The sequence below is a fragment of the Spermophilus citellus genome, assembly GCF_964194105.1.
Source record: "Spermophilus citellus genome assembly, chromosome: 6".
NCBI lineage: Eukaryota > Metazoa > Chordata > Mammalia > Rodentia > Sciuridae > Spermophilus > Spermophilus citellus.
Window position 1 is genome coordinate 150928101 of NC_138187.1, and position 22980 is coordinate 150951080.

A 22980-nucleotide genomic window follows, 5' to 3' on the forward strand; every position below is an offset into this window, starting at 1 on the left:
CAGGTCAAAGGTTGTGCCCATTTGTCATTTTGATGGATGCTGGCTGCCATATTGTTCTCCTAAAAGGCTTTATCCATTTATCCTCCCACTAACTATGTGCTAGTATGTACACTTCCCCCTCATCCTCACTAATTAAAGTCATGTCTAAAAGAGTTTTTACTTAATTGACACATATGGTGTCTTATTTCCCGCCACAATCCTGAGGGTCATTTTTATACTGTTTTGTGCTGATGTCTCCCAGAGTCTTGCCTCTGGGTCAACTGGGAGAGAAGTAGCAAAACTCTCTGTGAGCTCCAAGAGTTTCACAAGACAAATGAAACCTTTCAAAGCAACCTCATCCATCGCAGCCGAAGCCTCCTGTGTCCCACCGCCAGCAGAGTTCAATCAATAACCTGGTGAGCAGTGGGCCAGCCGACATTTCCTGCTCCAGCTCTCTCTGCCATCCATCATCTGAACACGCCCGAGACTCTGAAGTGAGCCAATCTGCCCAAGAGCAAGCAGCAGAGCGCCAAGCCTAACGGTGGCTTCTCTGGCATTACTCAGAACCCTTTGTCTGGTTTCCCTTAAAGAGGAGCGAGGATCAGGGTCTGGTAATAGTCAGGCCTTCTGTCTCTGCAGATGGCTTCCCAGGCCCAGAGGGGAACATCTGCTCTCTGTAAGGGAGGGCAGGACAATAGAAGCAAGGAGCACCAAGAAAAACATCTTCTTGGGGCCGCTGATGAACTTTGCTAGCCAAAAATACGACTTCTTAGATGTAATGTTCTCGCTTTGGCAAGCTGCATATTTTCATAAGGGTTTTTGAGTTTTCCTGGTCCTCCTCTGCCTTCTTCCCTGGAGGAGTTGTTGGACTTCCACGGAAATAAAAATATGGCCAACATTTTCTCAGTGCTGATCTTTTGTTAAGTTCTTTGCATGTAAGGACCCTATGAGCTGGATATTATCACTCCAGGATAGAGGTGAGTGGGCTCAGTAACTAGTGGGTAACCCAATACCAGTAATACCTGGGCAGGATTTGAACAGAGGCCTATTATCTTATGCTCCATTGTTTTCTAGGTGGGGGCTGGGTCCTAACTTAATTGCAAGAGTTTATTTGGGGGTGTTCAGAGGTTATTGTAAATTTCTTTAATTTTTGTGTTTTTTTAGAGTAAAGCCCAAAATAACTGGACTTTATATGTATGTATGTATGTAGACTGGGTCTCCCTATGCTGTCCAGGCTGCTGTTAAACACTCTGAGCTCAAGAGACCCTGCCACCTCAACTTCTCCAGTGCTAGGACTACAGGCCTGCACCATCATGTCCAGCTGGAATTATTTTTATTTATTTTTTCAAATTTTTTATTGGTGCATTAGAGTTGTACATATTAATGGGATTTTTGTTCTGTTTTCATACATGCACACAATAAATTTGGCCAGTATGGAATTATTTTTAAATGGTGTCCTTTCTGTGTCTTCAAAACAGTCCTACACATGGTACATTTTTCTGAGTGGACTCCCTTGCTTCACTTTGGTGGTAGCTGATACATACCTGTTCTTTGGTTCTGTGCCTAAATGTTTCACCAGTTCATTGGGCAGCCTTGTCAAGGTGGGGAAAGGGCTTCCAACTGACTATATTAGCTTCTGGTTGCTGCTGCAATAAATGATCAAAAACGTATTGGCGGGGCTGGGGATGTGGCTCAAGCGGTAGCGCGCTCGCCTGGCATGCGTGCGGCCCGGGTTCGATCCTCAGCACCACATACCAACAAAGATGTTGTGTCCGCCGAGAACTAAAAAATAAATATTAAAAATTCTCTCTCTCTCTCTCTCTCTACTCTCTCACTCTCTCTTTAAAAAAAAAAAACGTATTGGCTTAAAGCAACACAGATTTATTATCTTGTAGTTTTGGAAGTCTTAAAACCAAGGTGTGAAATATACAATAAAAATTTAAAATGGTAATAACAACAACAAAAAAAATCAAGCTGTGTTCTCTCTGGAAGATCTAGGGGAAAATACATTTCCTCATCTTTTGCAGCCTCCAGAGGCCATCTGCATACCTTATATCATGGCTCCTTCTTCCTGCTTCCAAGTCAGCAGAGTAGCAGCTTTAGATATCTCTCTCTCTCTCTCTCTCTCTCTCTCTCTCTCTCTCTCTCTCTCTCTCTCTCTCTCTCCTTCTGTTGTCACATCTCCGTTTCTGACTCTGACCCTCCTGCACCCCTTTTATAATGATGCTGGGCCCATCCAGATACAATACAGGATAATTTCCTCATTTCAAGATCTTTAAATTTCATGTGCAAAGTCCCTTTTGCCATGTAAAGATAACATTCACAGGTTCCAGGTGACTGTCCTTGGAGGGCTGTTATTTGGCCCCACAACCATGGTCAGGGACTAAAGTCTCCTGGGACCTGGAGCTTTTTGTGTTAAAACCAAGAAAGTCTCCACCAAACTTGGACAGTTGGTTATCCTAGAAAGAAGCTTCTGGTTGTGGAAAAAAATATTTCTTCTTGGGAAAGTAGAAAGAGAAGATGAATACCAATAACAAAGCAGTAAAAGATCCACTGTTTTCCCAACAGCATTTCTTAGGGCAAAAGCAACGTTTTTGTTTGTTTTGTTATGGTCCAGGGCCTCACACATGATGGACAAGGCTCTATCATGGAGCCACATTCCCAGCTCTTTTTATTTTACTCTGAGCAGGGTCTCACTCAGTTTCCCAAGCTAGCCTCTAACTTGCAATCCTCCTACCTCAGCCTCAAAAAGGTTATTAAGGTGTGGAAAAATAGATTTGTGGTTTAAAATAGAGCCCAATTCCATGCAGGTGACAGAGCTGTCACCCTATCGTGAAGCCATGGTGGGCTTCCTGCCTTATGGGTCCTCTTCCTGCCTTTAGTCCTTCCCCCTCACCTTCCATCCTATCCCCCGCCCCAGTCTACCCACCCACCCTGTTAAATTTAGACTTACAGTCTGTGGGTTTCTAAAATAATTCTCTCCTGTGTTTTTGAGTCTCACTGAAGGGAGAGCTTCATTCTGTGTCATATTTTTATGTGTATATTTAGTTTGTGTCATATTTTTACCCCTATATTTAGCTTTCCACTTCTGAAGAAATAAATATGTATATTAAAAAAAATCTTTTTCAACAATGGGTGAACTCCAAGAAGCCAGAAGGTTTTAGGAGACTGGGTCGGGGATGGGAATCTGGATGGTTTTTGCAGTGGAAAGGATTTAATAGGGCCAAACTTCTGATGTGGCTCTTCAGGGCTGGTTCATTCCACAGGGCCTGTCAGAAGTGACAGGTGTGGAAGTGAGGTCATAAATCACTCCTCCTCCCTGAAGACAAAGGGACTTGAATTCTCTCCACTAAAGGTAGTGGAACAAATGGGATCACCAGTAATGAGGGAGCAGCGTGGCCTCCAGGTTACTTCCTGACAGCTGGCGCAGGACTAGGGGCAGTGGCTGTAAGAACCAGAGGAAGGGCTAGAGATCGGGAACTAGAGAAGGTCAGGATTCCAGGGGTTCTGGGAAGTATTTGTACTTTCTCTGGTGAGTTCAGACAGCCAGAGGCGCCTGTAGTGGGGCCAGGGGAGCTGGAGGGAGGCAGAGATATTCAGAGTCTCTGGGTCTCCAGTGCATCTTCTTGGCAGGCTGCTGTGTGCCTGGGTATCTGCTTAGATGCATCCCAACCCCTGAGTCTCCACTGGCCACAGAGACTGGGCAGATGGACACACCACATCTGGGTACCCCATCATCCCCTTCGAAAAGCTAACTTTCATCAGTTGCCTTCCTGAGTCAGAGAAACAGGACCCCAAAAAGAGGTCTCTCACGCTCAAGAAAAAATCTGTGGCCTTGTAACCTCAAGGGACTTTGTATGTCATTGCTTCTTCTATAGTCAGGGGTAATGGGTCCAAGGGAGAGAGAAGGCATCGTGCTGGTGTCCTGTACTCCCGGTCCTCTGAGGTCTGATGACAAGCATCTGCAGATGGCCAGCCATGCAAGGGGGAGCAAAGCTGATGGCTTTTCCTGGAGGGGGCACATCCATAACTGGCCTGTGCTGACTGGGGATGTCAGCCCACCCAGCTAATCCTGTCCAGGGGATGCCAGGGAAGTACCCATGGCCCCACCTATGGGTCAGATATCAGAGATAATACCTACTCTTTCATACTTATTTCAGACTCAAGTATAATTTTCACTTATGACATGATTGGTACACCTTCCTCTCCCGGCTGTTGGTTGTCAGTTCCCAGTTTAAGATCACATATGTCAGGGAGGTGTCCTAGGCCACCCCATCCCACCGGGATAGCTCCCTCCTGGAGTCCTACATCACTGAATATCCCTGCTGTTCATTTGGGCATCTATTATCTATACTGTGTCCACTCATCAAACATCCAAACTCCTTTACGATGAGGACTGTGTCTTGTTTTTCTGAGTCCCTCCCAGCAATTGGCCCAGAGCCTTACACATAATAAACACTCATCACATATTGTTAGGGGATGTTCAAGGTTCAGCTTGGTGGCCTGGGGTGGGGGGCTCAGTCTCCTCTACATTTTTTTCCTTTTAATCCATAAACAGAGATAACTCTCCTGGAGGGACTCAGCTTGATTTCTTCCTTTATTATCCAGTGTTTGATCTTTCTACAATTTAGAATGTTTACAAATCCACACAGCCTTTGTGAAATTCCCAAACAAGGAAAATACAGCCAGCTCCAGCTGTGAAGACGGCTGAGAAGGGGTCATTTCTAATTGCAACCGAAGGGTAAAAACTGAGTTAGTATTGATGCCCTGACCACAGTGTTTCCTCCATTAACTCCCTGGAAGGGGAGAGGAGATTACGCACCTCAGCCAGGAACCAAGGTATGTGTCTCATGAATTTTTATTAACAGAAAAATCCTGTGTCTTGTCTGTCTTAGTGGGTCAGTCCAGCACTGGCTACCAGGAAGGGAGATTTAACTGGGTCCTGGTGGCCTGGGATAAGCCGTGGGACACAGTAGACTCTCAGGGTCCTGAGGGCAGGTTACAGAAATGGTGCTGCTAGCTGTGGGCATGGACCAGGTAAACCAAAGAGCAGGTCAGACCTGAGTGTAAAAATGTTGGAGCAATTTGGCTCCTTCCCTGGGACAGAACTGGTGGACAAAAATAGACTACATTTTTGGAAGCCTGGCATGAAATTAAATTCCAGGGCCCAAGCTACAGCTCTGCCAATGGGCTGGCTTCCTGCCAGTGTCCAGAAAGTCTCTGTCATGCAAGGTGGAGGTGGTGGCCCAGTGGGAGAGGAAGGAAAGCCTTTTTTTACCCCCCTTAACCTTGCAGGGGGCTGCTCTATCTTTAGTGTATATATATATATATATATATATATATATATATATATGTTGTAGTTGGACACAATACCTTTATCTTGTTTATCTTTAATGTGGTGCTGAGGATCAAACCCAGGGCTGCACACGTGCAAGGCGAGCGCTCTACCACTGAGCCACATCCCCAGCCCCTATCTTTAGTCTTCAATGTTCAAAACATAGTCCTGTAGTCCAGCAGCATTAGCTCTTTTGCAGGCGAGAGCGAGTATGTCAGAAATGCTGATTCTCAAGCAAGTGAGGTAAGGGGACGCCCCTCAAGTGCAAAATTTAAAGGAGCACCCAAATGCTCAATAATTGAGATATACACTATTTTAAGATATCAAAATTAATGCAAAAAAATCATGATGAACAAAATACCAACATTTTAACCAAAGGCATGCTCTGACCCAGCACTGGAATAATCTCACCCTGCTCCCCTCACCCTCGTCTCAGCTTTGATCTCAGGCTCCACCCCAGACTACAGAATAGGAATCTACTTTCTAACAAGATCTCCCGCAGGATTCCCATGCACATCAAAGTGTGAGAAGCACTAGAGGACACCCTGCCATGCCTTAACAACCCCAAAGCTTGGCATTCAGAGGGCAGCAAAAATGGAAAGGGAGGGGCAGAGAGAAAGTTCCAGAAGCCCCCAACTGGAACCAGCTTGCTTGCCACCTTAAAACTGCAATGTGTGAATTAAAAAATCTTTTTTAAAAAATAATTATCAACTCATGGGGGAGTTGCAAGGATAATACAGAGAGATTCCAGCTGCCCTTCACCAGTTTTCAACAGTGGTTACCATCTTAGTCCATTTGGACTGCTGTAGTGAAGTACCTTAGATGGGGTAACGTATAAAAAAACATGAATTCATTGTTCACAGTCTGGAGGCTGGAAAGTCGAAAATCAAGGTGCTGGCAGATTCCATGTCTTGTGAGATTCTTCTCCTCATAGACCTTCTGTGTGTTCTCACTTGTTGGGAGGGCAACAGCGGAGCACAGGAGCTTCCTTGGGACTCTTTCATACTCTTAAAATCTTTCTGGGATGTTGATAGGAATGCATGAAATTTATATAGCATTCTAGGAGGAATTAACCTCTTTACTGTGTTGAGTCCTCTAATCTATGAAAGCTATTTACTTAGATCTTTTTTGATTTCTTTTATCAGCTTTTTGTAATATTTAACATACAAGCCCTGTATCTTTTTTTTTAATTTATACCTAAGCATTTCATTTTTTTCTGAATGACAAGTTGCCTTGTATTTTTAGTTCAGTTTCCATGTGTCTGTTGTTAGCATATAGAAATAGAATTCATTTTCTTATGCGGATCTCGTATCTTATGACCTTGCTGAACTCAGCTCACGTCTTAGTTCTAGAAGTTTCCTTGTGGATTTCTAAGTAAAAACATCATCTACAAATACAGATAGATAGTTTTCAAAATTTCCCTTTTTTTGATTCTTCTGTCCTTCATTTCTTTTTCTGACTTTACTGTGCTTGCTAGACAGCTGGTACAGTGTCAAATAAAAGTGGTAAAAGCAGAGGTCCCTGACTTGCTCTTGATCTTAAAGGGACGCGCTCTTTCGCGCTTGACGTTAGTTGTAGGTTTTTATAGGAATTTCTTTATCAAGTAAAGGAATTTCCTTTTTATTCCTACTTTACTGACAATTTTTGTCATAAATGAAGGTTGAATTTGTCAACTGCTTTTTCTGCATCAGCTAATAGGATCATGTGATTTTTCTCCTGTAAATATGGAGGCTTACACTGAATGATACCTCAGATAGTGAAACAGCCTGCATCCCTGGAATCCAGGCCTCTTGGTCATGGCATAAAATTATTTCTTTTTATATATGTAGCTGGATTCTATTTGCTAATATTTTGTTAAGGATTTTTTATGTACATATAGTCATAAGTGATGTTGATCTGTAGCTTTCTTTCCTTCCTTCTTTCTTTATCTTTGCCTGGTTTGGGTATCGGGATAATACACAAAATGAATTGGAAAGTGTCTCTTTTCTATTGTAGAGTTGGTAATTCATTAAATGTTTGATGGGAACCTCTAGTAAAACCATCTGGGAATTGTGCACATTTATATTCATAAATATAATTTATGAATTATATAATTTATATAATTTATAAATTTGAGTTGATCCTCATTACCATCTTGCAAAGAAGGCATTTTAAAAATATGGAACTTAAAGCTCAGAGAAATTAAGTGCCTAGCCCAAGGTCTAAAAGTCTTCTTATCCCAAGTTCAGTGTCATTTCCAGTATTCCACAGTTCTGGGTTTGTCTAGGCAGACTTTTCAGGCATTTGAAATCTCTTTGGGAAACAAGGAAAGAGAATCATTGGACGTGTTCCCTGTCACTTTTGTTTAGCTGGGTGCCAGTTCTTTCTTGCTTGACATGCCTTTCAAGGTAGAGAACAACAAGACAACTAGCAAACTGCAGAGTTTAAACCTAGGAATCTCAGTAAGATCTTATAAAGGCACAGTCTGAAAGGTGGATGCTCCTTGCATGGCTGTGATATTTCCCGCTGAAAAGCCCAGGGCAAAACAAGAAAAAATATCTGGATAGAGGAGTAAATCCTGCTTTCTGTGTCCCTAAGCATTTTCTGGAAAGTTACCATGGGTCATCTCCCTTATCTACCCTCATCACCCACATCAAAATTTCCATCTTAGAATGATTATCTCTCTGTGTGTGTTACAGATCTGGGATTGAACCTTGGTCTGCTAGGCAAGTGCTCTGCTACAGAGCTTCATGCCCCATGCTTTTTTTTATTTTTGAGATGGGATATCACCAAGTTGTCCCGGCTGGCCTCCATCTTGTGATCCTCATGGCTCAGCCTCCCAAATCACTGGGAGCACCAACATGTTCCACCAGGTTCTGCATTCTGCATTTTTATCTCTTTTAAAATAGGTCTTTGGCACCCTAGACATTTTTCACCACTTTCACTATGCCTTCTGTGAATTTTTCTTCCAACTCAGAGCATGTCACATCCCTGTTTGACAGCCTTCAGTGATTCCCTGTTGTCCTTAGAGGCCAAGTATATGGTTGGTATCTATGTATGTTTATGGTTCTCAAACTTTCCAGAACAGAAGAATCACCTGGGAAAAACTACTTAAAAATGCAAAATGTTAAGTCCTAACCTCAGACTCTGGTTCAGTTAACTTTGGACTTGGGACCTCAAATCTGCATTTCAGTGTCCAACTTCCAGATGATTCCCATGCAAATAGTGTACAAAATACATATGATGCAATAGTTACCCTGGGTAAAGTTCACACCCCTTGACCTGCTTTCTGGGTCCACAGCAATCCAACTTTCTCAGCCCACAGCACCCTTCCCTTGCTCCCTGCTTCCACTCCCAGAAGACCAGCCACAGCCCAACCATCATGCTGAGACTAAACCTGTTGGGGAGCCTGCTTTTCACGGTACAATTTCTGCACATCAGCTGGAACTCCTCACTCTGCTTAGAAGACTCACCTTCACTCTGTCTACTGAAGCCCTATCTTTCTTCAAGGCCAAATTAAAAGTCTACTTTTTCCAGGAAGTCATTCTCGGCTCCCCAGGGGAAAATTCCTTTTCTCCTTCCTCTTAGCATCTCAACGATGGCACATAGTAGTTCAAACTATAGCTTTGCCACCCACTGATAGGTCATGACCAGCTTTTTATTTAAATTTATGATTATTAGACTAAGAATACACTGGAGAATAACAACGCCTAGTACAATAATGAGGGTCTTGTAATATGTTCCAGTTAAATATACATATGTATGTTTTGTGTCATGATTTCAATGCATCCCAGACTGTAGGTCATAGTAAAACAAGAACATTGAAGGCCACTGCTGTAGCACTCATCCAATTCAGTCTCGTTAGAACCATCAGGACGACTTTCTGTTTCCCCATTATGTGAACCTTTGAAGAATAATAAATAAAGTTCTCCTCACCCTCACATTCCTGTAGCATCTGTCAGGAGGGTTTTATGCTCAATAAACATTTGCTAAACTGAATTGAACTGCATGATGACAGTAACTCTTCTGGGTTTAACTCTTCAGGGTTATAGGATTGGGGTGATTCCTTTCAGAAACTGTCTCTTTTCAAGGCAGGGAAGGTTGGAGCATTGCCTGGAGAGGGGGTTCTTTGTCTTGTCCAGGAAAAAGCCAGCTTCTGAGGCAATTCATTGGTACAGTGGATTTCCCTGAGAATTCTAGAGTGTGGACTGAGGAAGGGAGTGGGCGTTTCTCTGGACAAAGAGAGATGACTCAGCAGAAGGACACCCTAAAGAAGCAAGAATAGGGACAGGCAGTTCCATAAGTGTTCTGGGTGTGAACATTTAATGAACATCCACTGCTCAATCAATAAGTCACTCTGCTGAGTGCTTAAGAACCAAAGGAGTCTTTAGCCTGGGTGACAAACTGGACCATGCTTGGACTACTGTTGTGTTTTCTTAATCCTTCCCAGTGCTTCCGCAGGCAGTGTCACTGTTTGACCTACGTGAAGCTACGTGCAAATCATTTCATGCTCAGCTTGCTTCTCGCTCCTGTGTTAATTGCACATCTCTTTGAGCCTGAGTTGGGAACCTCTTTCCTACAGCTAAGAAGAGCCCTGTCTTTGAGGAACTCGAGAAGAGAGGAGAAGTTGGGACAACATCTTTCAGAGACAATTTCCAGGCCCCTGGGACTGAGTGCATAGGAAGTAGTAGGGCAAAGTCCAGAAGAGGGGACATAGGCCCGAGAAGGCAGACTGGAGTGGAGTTGTTTTCTAGTGAAGTGCTTGGGTGAGGAAACAGTAAGGAGAGGGCACTTTTTGGAGAGAAGGGCCAGTAAGGCAGTCTTGGCTGATTGCGGAAGAGGACCTATGACAGCCAAGGGCCAGATGTATATGATCATGAGGAAGACTGGGATGTGAAGAGCCAAGAGAAGGGAAGATGGGCTGTGGAATTCATTCAAATATCAGAAGAGTTTAATTACAAGGCCTTGAACTTGGCCTCAGCATAAGACTTGGAAACAAGTGAAATAATATTGCTCTTTTAAAAAGCAAATGTGACACAACTATTAGAATAGCTAAAACCCATAAAACCAACAACATGAAATGTTGATGAAGACATGGAGCCACAGGAACTCTCATTCACTGCTGGTGGGATTGCAAAATGGTACAGCCACTTTAAGACAATTTGCAAGTTTCTTACAAAACTAAACATACCCTTAACCATATGATCCGGGCCACATTCTAGATGTTTACCTAACTGAATTGAAAAACTTATGTCTACACAAACACCTGCACATGAATGTTATACCAGCTTTATTTATAATCATCCCAAACTGGAAGCAACTAAGATGTCTTTTTGGCAGATTGATGGGTGAACAAATAGAGGTGTATCTAGATAAGGAAATACTATTTAGTGATAAAAAGAAATGATCTGTTAAGCCCTATAAAGATATGGAAGAAATTTAAATGCATATTGCTTAATGAAAAAAAAATGTCTAAAAGGCTTTGTATGATTCCAACTGTATAGCGTTTTAGAAAAGGAAAATCTCTAGAAAGGTTAAAAAAAAATCTGTGGTTTCCAGAGGTTGAGGTGAGAAGGAGGGACAAATAGATGGAGCACAGCAGCTTTTCATTTATTTAATGAATACCCTATATGATGCTATAATGGTGGTACATACAGAGCTCTATAGCACAGAGTGAATCAGTGTGAATCATGAACAATAGTTAACAATATGTTAGTATTGATTTGTCAGGTGTAGAAACACTCTATCCTAATACAAGATGATCAATATAATGAGGGACACTGTTAGGTGAGAGGTAAAAGGAGGGCTGAGTATATGGAATTCTATATACAATCTGCTCAATTATTTTGTAAATCTAAAACTGTGCTCAAAATAGTCTCTCTCTCTCTCTCTCTCTCTCTCTCTCTCTCTTATTATTATTATTATTTTTTAATCAAAGAGATTTCACATTGAAAGAGTAAAAAGAAGCAAATGTGGTGGGAATTATTTTTAGGTGTTAAGAGAACCAGTAAGACAATCCTGGAGAACGCTTGTCAAATGCTCAGCCAGCCTCAGCTTTCACATCCACATTCCTTCACTGTAAGATCCCCATCCTTTCTCTGAGATGCAAGCTCAGGCCCTGTTGGGATTTGTATAAGGAGCCCCCTAGGAAGCAAAATATGGCTAGACTTTCAGCTCCTTCCTAGTTTGCTGAGCTTTGTCATGAAAATACAATTGAGCTTGTCTGATAAATTTGGATAAGCAATATCACATTCCTTCCAAAGGAAAAAAGACTTTTCTCTGGCCAATTTTTTTTTTTTTTTCTCAGCCAAGGGTAATGACGGTGGACTTGCAATTCTCCATAATTATGTGAAAGGCCCTTTACCTTGTTTTGGTGGTTTTTCTCTTCTTAGTAACTAGATGAAGCAATCAGCACATCTTTCATATCATAAGGAGCCCTTTCCCCCCTTTCTTTTTAAACTACTGCTTCTCATCGGAATTTCTGCAAGTGACAATAGAGGTAAATTCCAACCGGTTTCTCTAATGGCTCTTAATGAGGTGTTTGTTTTAAAGCCCTCCTTGGGCTTCTCTGACAGAGAACCTTTAAAACTGGATTAATCCTCTTGAGTTCTAAATCCTTTCGCTTCAGGGCCTTCCATAACCTTTTGAATCACCAGCATTTGCTTTGAAAGTTGACACTTCCTATTTAAATGGCAAGAAATAAGCCTTAGCAGTAGAGAGCTGAACATATTGATTTCAATTATCACCTTTAATCCACACCTTTCCTCTTTGTCACGTGTGATTTTCTTCACTTAATTAGAAAGAGCCAGGGATTATCTGCACAAAACTGGAAGGTTTATCGTGATTGGCGGGATCGTCTCCCCGGTCCATGACTCCTATGGAAAACAGGTGGGTCCCATCCTTTGCCCTCTGCTCCTTCACCCCACCCCTCTCACCTGATTGCCCCTCTGGATAAAACTGCCCCCATGGTCTGCAAAGCTAAGATCCTTGAAAATGCAAAATACTCCAATACAGAGTCCCTTCTGAGTCCCCCTTGTCTCAGGACATCAGTTAGACCTGAATGAGTGGGTGTTGGGGCAGCAGCTGGGAGCAACTGCTGCCAGAGACAGGCAGCCACACACAGTGCCATGCCCAGACAGAGCTCATTAGAAGAGGAGCAGGCACGCCCGCATGTTGTCACTTGGCCTCAATGCCAAATTGGCACCTGGTTATGGGTTGAGCAGCCCAGGGCAAGTCTTTGTTGGGATTTTAGGAGAAAATAGCCTATGCCTTTAAAAATCTGATTTAAAATTCTTTTGCCTGCCCCTACCTTCCTGTGTCACTTTTCCTGGTCATACCCCTTCCTCCCACAGACACCTATGGTAGGCGCTGGGGGAAGCCACCTGTGCTGCCGGGCTGTGCCATAAGACCAGGCTGAGTTAGGGCTCCCCTCTGTGCAGGGCACACTCCAGCCTGGTTGGGCTGGTACCCTCCCACATCCGTCTTCCTTTTTCCTTCCCCTCGCCGCTCCATGCCTGTCTGTGGGGCAGATGGACAAGTAAAGGGGTCACAGCTCTCATTCCCTCTCACCACCAAAAACTGGTGGCACTTCGGTAACGGATTGGGCTGCCGTTCCAGGGGTGCTGTGGGGAACAGAGGGGCCTCCCAGTGACTGCTCTGTTGCTTCCCAGGGCCTCGTGTCCAGTCGACACCGCCTCATCATGTGTCAGCTGGCCGTCCAGAACTCCGACTGGATCAGGTAGGGCTGGCCGCAGGGGGCCGGGCAGGCCCTGAGCTCACTGTGGGTGAGGCTGGGAAACAGGAAGAGCCCGGCAGTACTTTGGACTCCAGGAGGGCAGGGCGGTGGAGGGAGCTCTATCAGCCATGGACAGGTCATAGGCAGGTAGACCTCCAGGGGTAGCCCAAGTGAGAGCTTTAGTTTTGCCCTCAGCGATTGAGATTTTGAAACTACAGGGGGAACTTTAAAGGTTTCCTCGGCTTTGGCACATCTGGGTCCTGGTGTGATTCTTAGAGCTTCCATAAGCATCGCTGGGTTTTGGGGGAGACCTGGCCAGGAAAATCCCCAATACCCCCCACTTTCAGTCCTCTTCACTTCCAGTAACTCTCATTTCCTTTCGGAACGTTCTGTGCCCTTGGCAATTGCCCATTCCCGGGACCCACATTGACTCCGGGACAGAGGTGTGGGACCTGTAAGCATTGCCCCGAATGGTGTTCAGACTAAGTCACACCCAGAGAGGGCCTTTCTGCTCCTCGCTTTCCCAGTCAGACATGCCCCTAAGATGGCAGTGTTCCCCTGACCCCATCTGCCAAGCTTGCAGCGTAATTAAAGCAAGCTTCCAATAATTATGCTAATTATTCTCCCCTAAATTCCTGCCGCTATTATTTGCATGAGACGATGATGTTTTTTAAAAAGTCGAAGCACACCATTTGTGCTCTAATTTCCCCTCTGGAAAGATAAGCAGCACCTCAAGGTCTCCACGAAAGGAGGAAAGTGAAGCTGGGCTCAGACCAGGGGGGCAGAGTCAGCCCAGGAGGGACAGTGGGCGGGCAGAAATGAGGGCAGCCAAGGGAAGCGACAATGACTACACGGTGGTCCTGGCCACTGGAGCGCAGTGAGTTGTGTGAGAAGCATGTGCCCTTTATGGACTTTCTCACCCCCTCGAGACACAGGTAGGTAGAAAGACAGCTGTTCTTTCTCAGATGGGACACAAGCCAGGAGAAGTCAAAAGGCCCGAGCGACAGTCCATCTGTGGTCGAGTCAGGATTAGAAATGAGGCTTCTCCAGGTCTCCCAGGGAAATGGAGTCCAGTAGGGAAAACATTAAGCAGGAGGCTGTTCCTGTTTGGATGTGCTTAGAAGATTCTGGAATAATTTCCTTATTCATTCAGTAAATATTTACTGGGTGCCTACTGGCTGCCTTACACTGTTCCAGGCACTGGTTAAATCAGAATTGAAATCACCACCAGAATTGAGATCTCCAGGGAGTCTAAGAAGGAGCTGTAGAGATGGGAGCTGGCAGGCCCCCAACCCAGGGAGCCTGTGTAGCCAGGTCAAGTGTCTGGTCATCTCTGGCACCTTGTGCACCCAGAACAGGGAGGGGGGCTGGGGATCTGGGAGGAACAGGCTCTGGGCAAAACCCTTTCATAGCTTTCAGTTAGTGTGATCTCATTTGAAAACCTGAGGTGTTTGTGCATGGTAAGGGGTGGACAGGGAATGCTCAACTGCTAAAGAAATGTTTGAGAAATATCCCAATTTAGCAGCTCATTAAGTTGGCAATTAAGCCCGAGAGCCTCATCAGTCTGCTTACCTCACAAGCTAGCGTGCAGGAGGGGTGACTCTAGGCCTGAGCCTAGGCCTGGTCTGACTGCTGTGCCTCATTCCCAGGCCTGCAAGATACCCCAGTGCTCAGGGAGGCAGACCCAGCTGATGCTCCAGGATCTTACCTGCCTGGCAAGGGAAACCAAAGCCCCCATCAAGTGGGGGCTTAATCTTTGTCACAATCCTGCAGGATTCAGAGGATTTGCTTTTGTAAATAAGAGCAAGACACTCCACTAAGTACTATACATATAAAATTTACTAAGTCCTTCTAGCAAAACCATAAGATAGTTGCTACTGTTATTCCCATTTTATAGATGGGAAAATGAGGCACTGAGAACTCACCTACCCAGCTGGAAAGGCTGAGGCTGGGGATTTAACCCAGGCAAATTGGCTCCAGCATCTTTTCTCAGAAGCTTATACCAGACTCCTCTCATTTCACAGAAGAGAAAGCTGAGGTCAGTTTCACACTCAGGTTTTATCTGAGTAGAGATCTAAGCCCTTGATGTGACCAGCTTTGCCCCCTGAGCTATGGTGAGCCCCTGAGCTATGGAGGGAGGAAAGAGTGTGGAAATGGAAACTCTCTCCATGTTAGGGTGGACCCGTGGGAGTGCTACCAGGACACCTGGCAGACGACATGCAGTGTGTTGGAACACCATCGGGACCTCATGAAGGTGAGCCGGGCCCCAGCCAGGGGACGGGTGGACTACGGGGAGATAGGGGAGGGGCTGTGCCCACAGAAGCCAGGCATCAGGAACAGGGACTGCTGCCTCCTAGCTGAAGAAGGCTTCCTCCTTCTCTGCTGGCTGTAAGAGGGGCCAGTCAGGGGGTGGGGGGTGGCAGGAAGGGAAGTGGTGAATTAGGAAGGAACCTGGAGCAGCTCGGGGTGGGGGGTGGGGGCTCCCTGCCTTCCACCCTCTAACTCAGCCTCCCATTTGGATGTGACATGATATTGTTGCTGCTGCGTGTGACTTGGGCAGCTTTCAACAACTGGGAGCAAGTTCAAGGTGGGATAAGGAGACCACAGCTGCAGGACTTCAGAAATCGAGGAGAAGGGAAGGCTGGGCTGAGAAAGGCAGAGAGAGGTGCTGGAGCTGGTTTGGGCAGCCAGGCCCTCTGCTCCATCCTTTGCTCCATGGGTCCCCTTACTCCAGGGAAGGCGGCTGCGGCAGGGCACCACACACCTGCTGGCCAGTGCGCTGTCAATCCCATTCATTGCTCCTCACAAAGCCTCAGGGCAGATGGTGTCTGATCCCTGCTTCATTACCTGGTAAAAGGAAGCCCATTTACCTGAGGTCACACCATGAGTGCCCAGTGAGCACTGATGGATGATAACTCCCATATTCCTGATTGGAGCCCGGGGCCTGCGTCTGGGGCCTGTGTGTGTCTGGGCTGCAGACTCAAGGACTGGCTGCCAGGTTAGAGTGGGCTATCCACAGCCAGCAGCACCGACAGTATGCACAGAAAGCACCCGTCCCAGATCAATACCAACCCATCGATCCCACCCACAGTGACAAGATGAAAATGGCACCGTCAGTGGCCAGAACCTGATGAACCAGGATGACAAACCATAAATTGGGCTCTCTCCCCTGACTCTGATGTAGAGCCCTCCTAGGCCCACACCACCATCAGCAAGCTGTGGTTCCCATCTGGGGAGAGCCTCCATCCCATCTCGGCCTGTCACTGTCTTCTCCTTGGGGAGCGCCCCCTGGCCCCTCACTCCACCAGCCACCCTGCTGAGCTTCCTTTCACTAGACATGAAGCTTTAAGGCTCCAGACCATCCTGGGGAGCCAACAGCAAGAGAAGTAGGGAGGCCAACTGGCTGTTGCTCCATCTATTAAGCCCTCCCCCCCTTGAAAGTGAGTAGAACTGATCTCCTTTCTGTCCACTTTTGGAACTCTTCACACACATCCTGACTCTTTCCTGATTTCCTGATAGGTCTCTGACACAGAGTCACCCTGACATGCTCCTCTGTGCTGGTCTCAGCAATAGAAATAAAAGACACACCATCTTTCTGCATAAGGATGAGTCAGTCAGGATAGGCTAAGATACGCTTAAGTGACAGGCATCCCTACATTCTCAGTGACATCAGACAAACTTATTTCTCACACTCCATGCCAGCCTAGGGGGGTGGTCACCTGGAGGTCTGCTCTCCTTCTAGTCACAGATGCCTCAGGATCCATGACAAGAGGGAGGAATCAGGGGACCTTGCAGGCATTTCTTTTCTTCTTTTTTTTTTCCCTATGAGCTAAGCACTCATCAAAAAAAAATTTGATGAGTTAACATCAGATTATTTATTTTGCTTACACAAAATAAGGACAAGGGAACTTCACTATTTCACCTGTTCTCCCCCCAATCCAGATTTCTCTTGGAGGACCAGATGTGTCAGCTTGGTTTGATTGACTCCATGTTGTTCCCCCACCCCCCCTGGAATATTGTCTCTGTTGAAAAACTGGCTTCACAAAGAAGGTAGCAGCAGGAAAATTTCAGAATCCAAAGCTTAAAAATAAGTCTTTGCAGTGTGGGGTTATTTTCAGTCTCTGGGAGGGATCATCCGGTGTCTGAGGCCTGGGGATAGAGGCAAAGTCCCCAGCCGCCCATCCAGGAGATGTCACTCTCAGTAGCCTCTGGTGTCCTGACCTGTGCTCGCCCAGGATGACAGAGGGTAAGGAGCAGCAGGTCACAGGGGCCCCCTGACCCTCTGGGAAACAGAGCTCTCCCTGGGCAGACCCCAGGGCTGAGGGTCAGCGGCCAGGGGAGAATCATGTCATTGTCTCCCCACCTGTGGTCCCTGAGGTCCCGGGGCAGGGATGCAGGAGGCAGCTAGTGTCACAAGACGACCCCATCCCCAGCCAGGTTGGGCGCCTGGCTAAGCGAGGAGAAAGTTGGTGTTCCTCCTCAGGGCCTGGCCCCTGCGCTTGGCACCGCCTGAAAGGGGACGAAGTGACACCCAGGGGAAGGCTGGGAAGTGAGGCCACCACCATCACATTCAAGTTCAGGGTGCGACAGCTCAGTCTGCCCCACAACAGGCCCCATACTTAGCTCCCCTTCATGGGCCACGTCCCTTCTGAGAGTCACGCCCTGCCCTTTATAGGCACAAGGACCCAGAAGTTCCAGGGACACGTCCATGTTTAGGCCCTCGGATCCGGAAGTGCCTCAAGCGTCCATATTTAGGCCACCGGATCCGGAAGTTCCTCAGACATCCATGTTTAGACCCCCGGATCCGGATCCAGAAGTTTCAAAGGTGCACGTCCATGTTTAGGCACCCGGATCCAGAAGTTCCTCGGGCGCACATCCATGTTTAGACCATAGCATCCAGAAGTGCCGCAGGTACACATCCATGTTTAGGCTCTAGGATCTGAAAGTGCCTCAGGCGTCCATGTTTAGGCCCCAGGATCTGGAATGCCTCAGGCATCCATGTTTAGGCCCCTGGATCCGGAAGTTCCTCAGGTGCACATCCATCTTTGGGCCCTCGGATCTGGAAGTGCCTCAGTCCTCCATGTTTAGGCTGTGGCATCCGGAAGATCCTGAGGTGCACATCCATATTTAGGCCCCCAGATCTGGAAGTTCCTCAGGTGCACGTCCATCTTTGGGCCCTCGGATCTGGAAGTGCCTCAGGCGTCCATGTTTAAGCCGCAGCATCCTCCTTGCAGGCATTTCTGAGCGCTGGTCATAGTTGTGGCCATTAAGCCTGGCTGCTGTTTTGTTGTCCAAATGACCTGTCTTCCTGGACACTCCCTCTTTTACTCTTGCCCAAAGCATGAGTCTGGACCAGAGAAACTCAGCCAGAAGCCCCAGCTGCTTCTGGCTGATGGGCAGAGGCTGGCTGACCATTTAGGTCACAGATGGTCCCCTGCCTTGGAGCAGAAGCTCGGAGCCGCTTCCCAATCCCCCTGAGCCTTCCCAGTTGTGGTGTGAAGCCAATGCTCCTGGCATGGAGAAGAGATGTGTCAGAGAGACAGGTGCTTGGGGCTGTTTGGAGAGGTCTCTGAGCCACTGGGAGTTGACAAGGGCGAGGGTGGGACATACTGTCAGCCATTTTCTTCTCTGGGAGAGAACAATTCAGTGGGGTTTGTCCAGCAAGCGGGAGAAATTCCTCAGCTAGTTAATAACCAGACCAGTTATTAAATGAGAAAATGTGCCACTTTCTTTTCTGGTGCTAAAAGAATAACAAAAGGAGGCAGACCACGCTCCTACTCCATCAGCACAGCCGGGCAGAGAAACCCACAAAGAGACTGAGAAGATCTGAGTCCACAGCTCCAGCTGGCTCCCAGATGCGGCTGCATGCTGCTGTGACCTTTGCCTATGAGGAGCATGACAAAAGTGACAGGTTTCCCCACAAGACACAGGCTGCTTTTCCAGGGCCCAGAGGACTTGCGAGCCATTCTGCCTGCAGGGTATCTGTGGGAGAGGTGCTTAGACGATCATCCCAGCCCTGGAACTTGGGGATCCTTTAACACTGCAGGACTCTGATCCAGAAAGGGTGGTGGGCGGGAGTGGGTGGTGGGCACCATCGCTCTCCAGATGCTGCCTTCAGGGGAGGGATCCTGAGTAAGAAGTGGCCCTTGTGAAGCTAAGGGACTGAATACTGGTCCTTTGTTTCTGCTGCACCATAGCTGGTCTCCCACTCACTCTGAGTGAGGGAGGGTTGCTTCTGGGTCAGCTGTGAAGAATGCTGTGTGATCAGCTCTACGTTTTCTGCAGCCCTGGGGAAAGCAGCAGGCCTGATAGCACAGGATAATGAAGAATACACATCGAATTTCCGCTTGGCTCTGGAATGTGTATTCACGCCGCTGAATAGGCCAGAGAGGGCTCAGAACCCACCCACTCGCTTCCTGCAACACAAACACAGCCCATTCTGCCTGGCGCTGCTCTCTTGCTTGGCTGTGTTATTGACATCTCTGGCCTGAAGAGGCTGCAGGTGGCCATAGTACCTCGTGTTTGCATGACCTTTCCCAAGCTCACGGAGCCCTTTTGCAGACATGATCTCATCTGAGCCCCATGAAGCAGGCAGGGAGAGCCGATATTCACGAGACACAGAAGGTTGTCCTTTCGGCTGACGCTCACAAAGTTTCTGCCATCTGTCAAGCCCTCCATAGGCACAATGCATGTGCTCAGTAATCCTACCACAGTCAGAAAGGCAGGTAAATTGTTAGACTTGAGTTGAGACTCAGGACAGATGAAGTAACTGTCCAACGTCATGTAGCTCAAGGGAGGCAGAGCCCAGATTTGAATCCGTGTTTGTATAGTGACATATCCCATGCTTTTTCCTCTGAGCATCCCTGTCACCTGACAGCCTAGTGACCACATGGTGCAGTTGGATCTAGAACTGATGCCCAGGGCTCTCCCTCAACTCTGCATACTGTGATGGACCAACTGATGACCATTTGGAGATAACTGGGAAACGCTTTTCAAAGTCACTTAGCTAATGTCACAGACTCAGTCCTTCTCCTTCTCCCTAGAGGGTGACCGGTTGCATCCTCTCCAATGTCAACACACCTTCTATGACACCTGTGATCGGACAGCCCCAACATGAGACCCCCCAGCCCATTTACCAGAACAACAATAACGTGCCCGCCAAGCCCACTGCAGGTAGGAGAATGTTGGTACAGTTCGTTTCAATCTTCAGAATCACTTAGAGGGCGCGATAAAGCACTCACAGCGGGCCCAACCCAGAATTTGATTCAGTAGGCCTGGGAGAGGGAGGAGGATTTGTATTTTTAATAAGATAATGCTGATGCTACTGGTCCATGAACTGTGCTTTCAGAACTGTTAATAGAGAGCATCACCATTAGAGAGAGAGAGAGAGAGAGAGAGAGAGAGAGAGAAATGATGGTGTGCATTCTTCCTGTGCATTTAAATAGAATTACATTAACTAGAAATTAAATATACAAAAGGGAGCATTTTTCTCTGCCTCTGCCAGGGAGGTTGAAGGTCTTGCATAAGGTCACACGGTGAGGAAGTGGCAGGGACAGGATCCATACCCAGGCACTTTTAGTCACCTCCTTAGACAGAGAACAAAGGCCACCAGCACTTACTGACCACCAAATACTGTGTGTCTGAACAGTGCGCAGAGCTTTCTATATGTTCTCATTTACCGCAGTGATTCTACCCACAGGTGCTATATTCCCATTCACTAATACAAAACGGAGATTCACAGTACAGGTTGCTAATTGCCTAAGGTCGAAGGGCTAGAGTTCATACTAAGTACTGTCAGGCTCTAAGGTACACACTCAAATTATTCTAGGCAATTCCAAGAGTCAGATACTACTGCTTTTCAAGTCTAGGGATCATAAGCTGTCATATTTTGGTCTATTATAAACTGGGTAATTTGCAAAGAGTCAGAATCTCAGTTTGCATACAGCTACTTATGGGGGCTCAGAAAAAATTTCTGGACTGGAGCCCAGAGAGATAATTGAATACCAGATCTCTCTCAGCCAGATGAGATTTGGGTGTTACTTACTGTCCAGTGGATAGAGCCTGTCCTAAGGATAGACTCACGACAAACCCAGCGAGGAAATGCTCGTGATATAAAAATGAGAAAAGCCAATAGCATAAATACCCTTTAAATGTAGCATCTGTTCACTTATGTCAAGACACCTGCAAACATACATTTTAAAAATGGAGGAAAATCATAACTACACCAATATATTAGTGGTGATTATCTCTTGAGGTGGGATTAGGGCTGCTTTTTGTTTCCCTCTTTATATATTTTCCTCTTCTAAGTTTTCCAAGTTTTCAAAACTGTAATGACCATGACTAGGAAATAGATTCCAGTCTGTGGCTCACCATGCTTAGGCGTTGGGTTCACCTTGGACTGTGATCAAGGAGATGGAACTTTTGTTGTGATCTTTCTGTTCTTTCTCTCCACCCTCCTCCTGCCTTCCGCTCCCAGCCCCACCCCCTCCAGTGCACCCCTCCTGTTGACAGTGGGCCCCAAGTGTAAGTTGTGAGTGGTTCTCTCCCTCTGTCCCTGTCTGTCTTGCTCTCTCCCATAGCCAAGATCTTGGGGAAGGTGGGAGAAAGCCTCAGCCGGATCTGCTGTGTCCGCCCACCCGTGGAGCGCTTCACCTTCGTAGGTAAGGAAGCCATGGTCTTCCTTTCCCGTCCTGTTTCCTTTCTCTCCTCCCTTTGGTCATCAGCAAATAGCCACAAGCATCTACGCTATGATCTGAATGTCTGTGTCCCTCTAAAATAGATAACATTGAAATTCTAACCCCCAAGGTGACAGTTTTAGGCAGAGGGGCCTTTGGAAGGTGATTAGGTCACAAGTGGAGCCCTCATGAGTGAGATTTCTGCCCTTACAAAAGAGGCTCCATCGTGAGGACACGGTGAGGGGTGCTGTTCACGAACCAAGAAACACGTCCTCAGCGGTCACCACATCTGCCAGCACCTTGATCTTGAACTCCCCAGCCTCCCGAATGGTGACAACTACATTTCTGTTGTTTGAAGCCACCCAGTTTATGGCATTTTGTCAGAGCAGCCTGAATAGACCAAGACAACTTATGGTCGAGTGACCATTTATAGAGCAATGGTTGGAAGAGGTGAGCAGGACTATTCCAGGCTCATGGTGCCCATCTGTAATGGGATCCCAAAAGGCATGGCCCCCTGGTCTTGCTGCCTGGGCAGATTTCATGGCCTTTGCCCTCCTCCAGGCTGTGCTCATTCCTTATCCCACACCCCACAGAATGTGTCTGTACACCTATAGGGTTTTGATGAAGAAACTGTCCACAGGTCAGAATCTGCTCCTGGCTGGCAGTGCCTGTCCTACAAGAGGCATGAGCTTTTCCTTTCAGCTGTGTCTTTTTCCTGTTCCCCCAAAGCTCCTCATGGAGGAGAGTATCAGAGTCCCTGGGACTTTCTTCTGTGAACCCCCAATTTAATTGCAGACCCTAAGCCCCGGACTTTGATCCCTTTATTCTTGGGAGCTGACTTCCCCCATTTCTGAGGTTTCCAGTTTCAGGCATGATGAAAAAGAACTCAGGGATGATCGAGGAGGCGGGGAGGCATGGGTGAGATAGCGTCACGCCAGAGGCTCTGCTTTCACATCTTGCTTTGTGCTGTCACTACGCTCTGCCACACAAAAATGACAATGTCCCCATGTTTCCTGGCTCTTCAAACCAGGTAGCCCTCAAGGAGGAGGGCAGCCTCCTGTGACTCCAAAGCTGTCCCCCTGAGTTTTGAGGCTATTGGTTTGGGGAAGCCTCCGTAAGATACTACGCGTGTGCGGGCACCTTCTCATCAATGGTTCCCCAGGAAGGGGTCTCGCTCTGAAAATTCCAGAAATATGAAGTCCTGCTCGGGGAATGGAAGGACACGCTCCCTGTCCATTGTGGGCCAGCCTGGGCTCCACTCTCTCCTCAGATGCCCC

At 46.9% G+C, this 22980-nt stretch overlaps 1 protein-coding gene across 1 annotated transcript in view; it reads left to right on the forward strand.

The window, feature by feature from the left end:
- Positions 1-22980, forward strand: part of NMNAT2 (nicotinamide nucleotide adenylyltransferase 2) — a 138658-nt gene that overhangs the window by 96103 nt on the left and 19575 nt on the right. The window contains exons 2-6 of the mRNA XM_081298474.1: positions 12093-12181; positions 12964-13031; positions 15204-15282; positions 20072-20201; positions 21608-21688. Of these exons, the coding sequence (XP_081154600.1) occupies positions 12093-12181; positions 12964-13031; positions 15204-15282; positions 20072-20201; positions 21608-21688 (447 nt within the window). The remainder of the gene's footprint in view (positions 1-12092; positions 12182-12963; positions 13032-15203; positions 15283-20071; positions 20202-21607; positions 21689-22980) is intronic.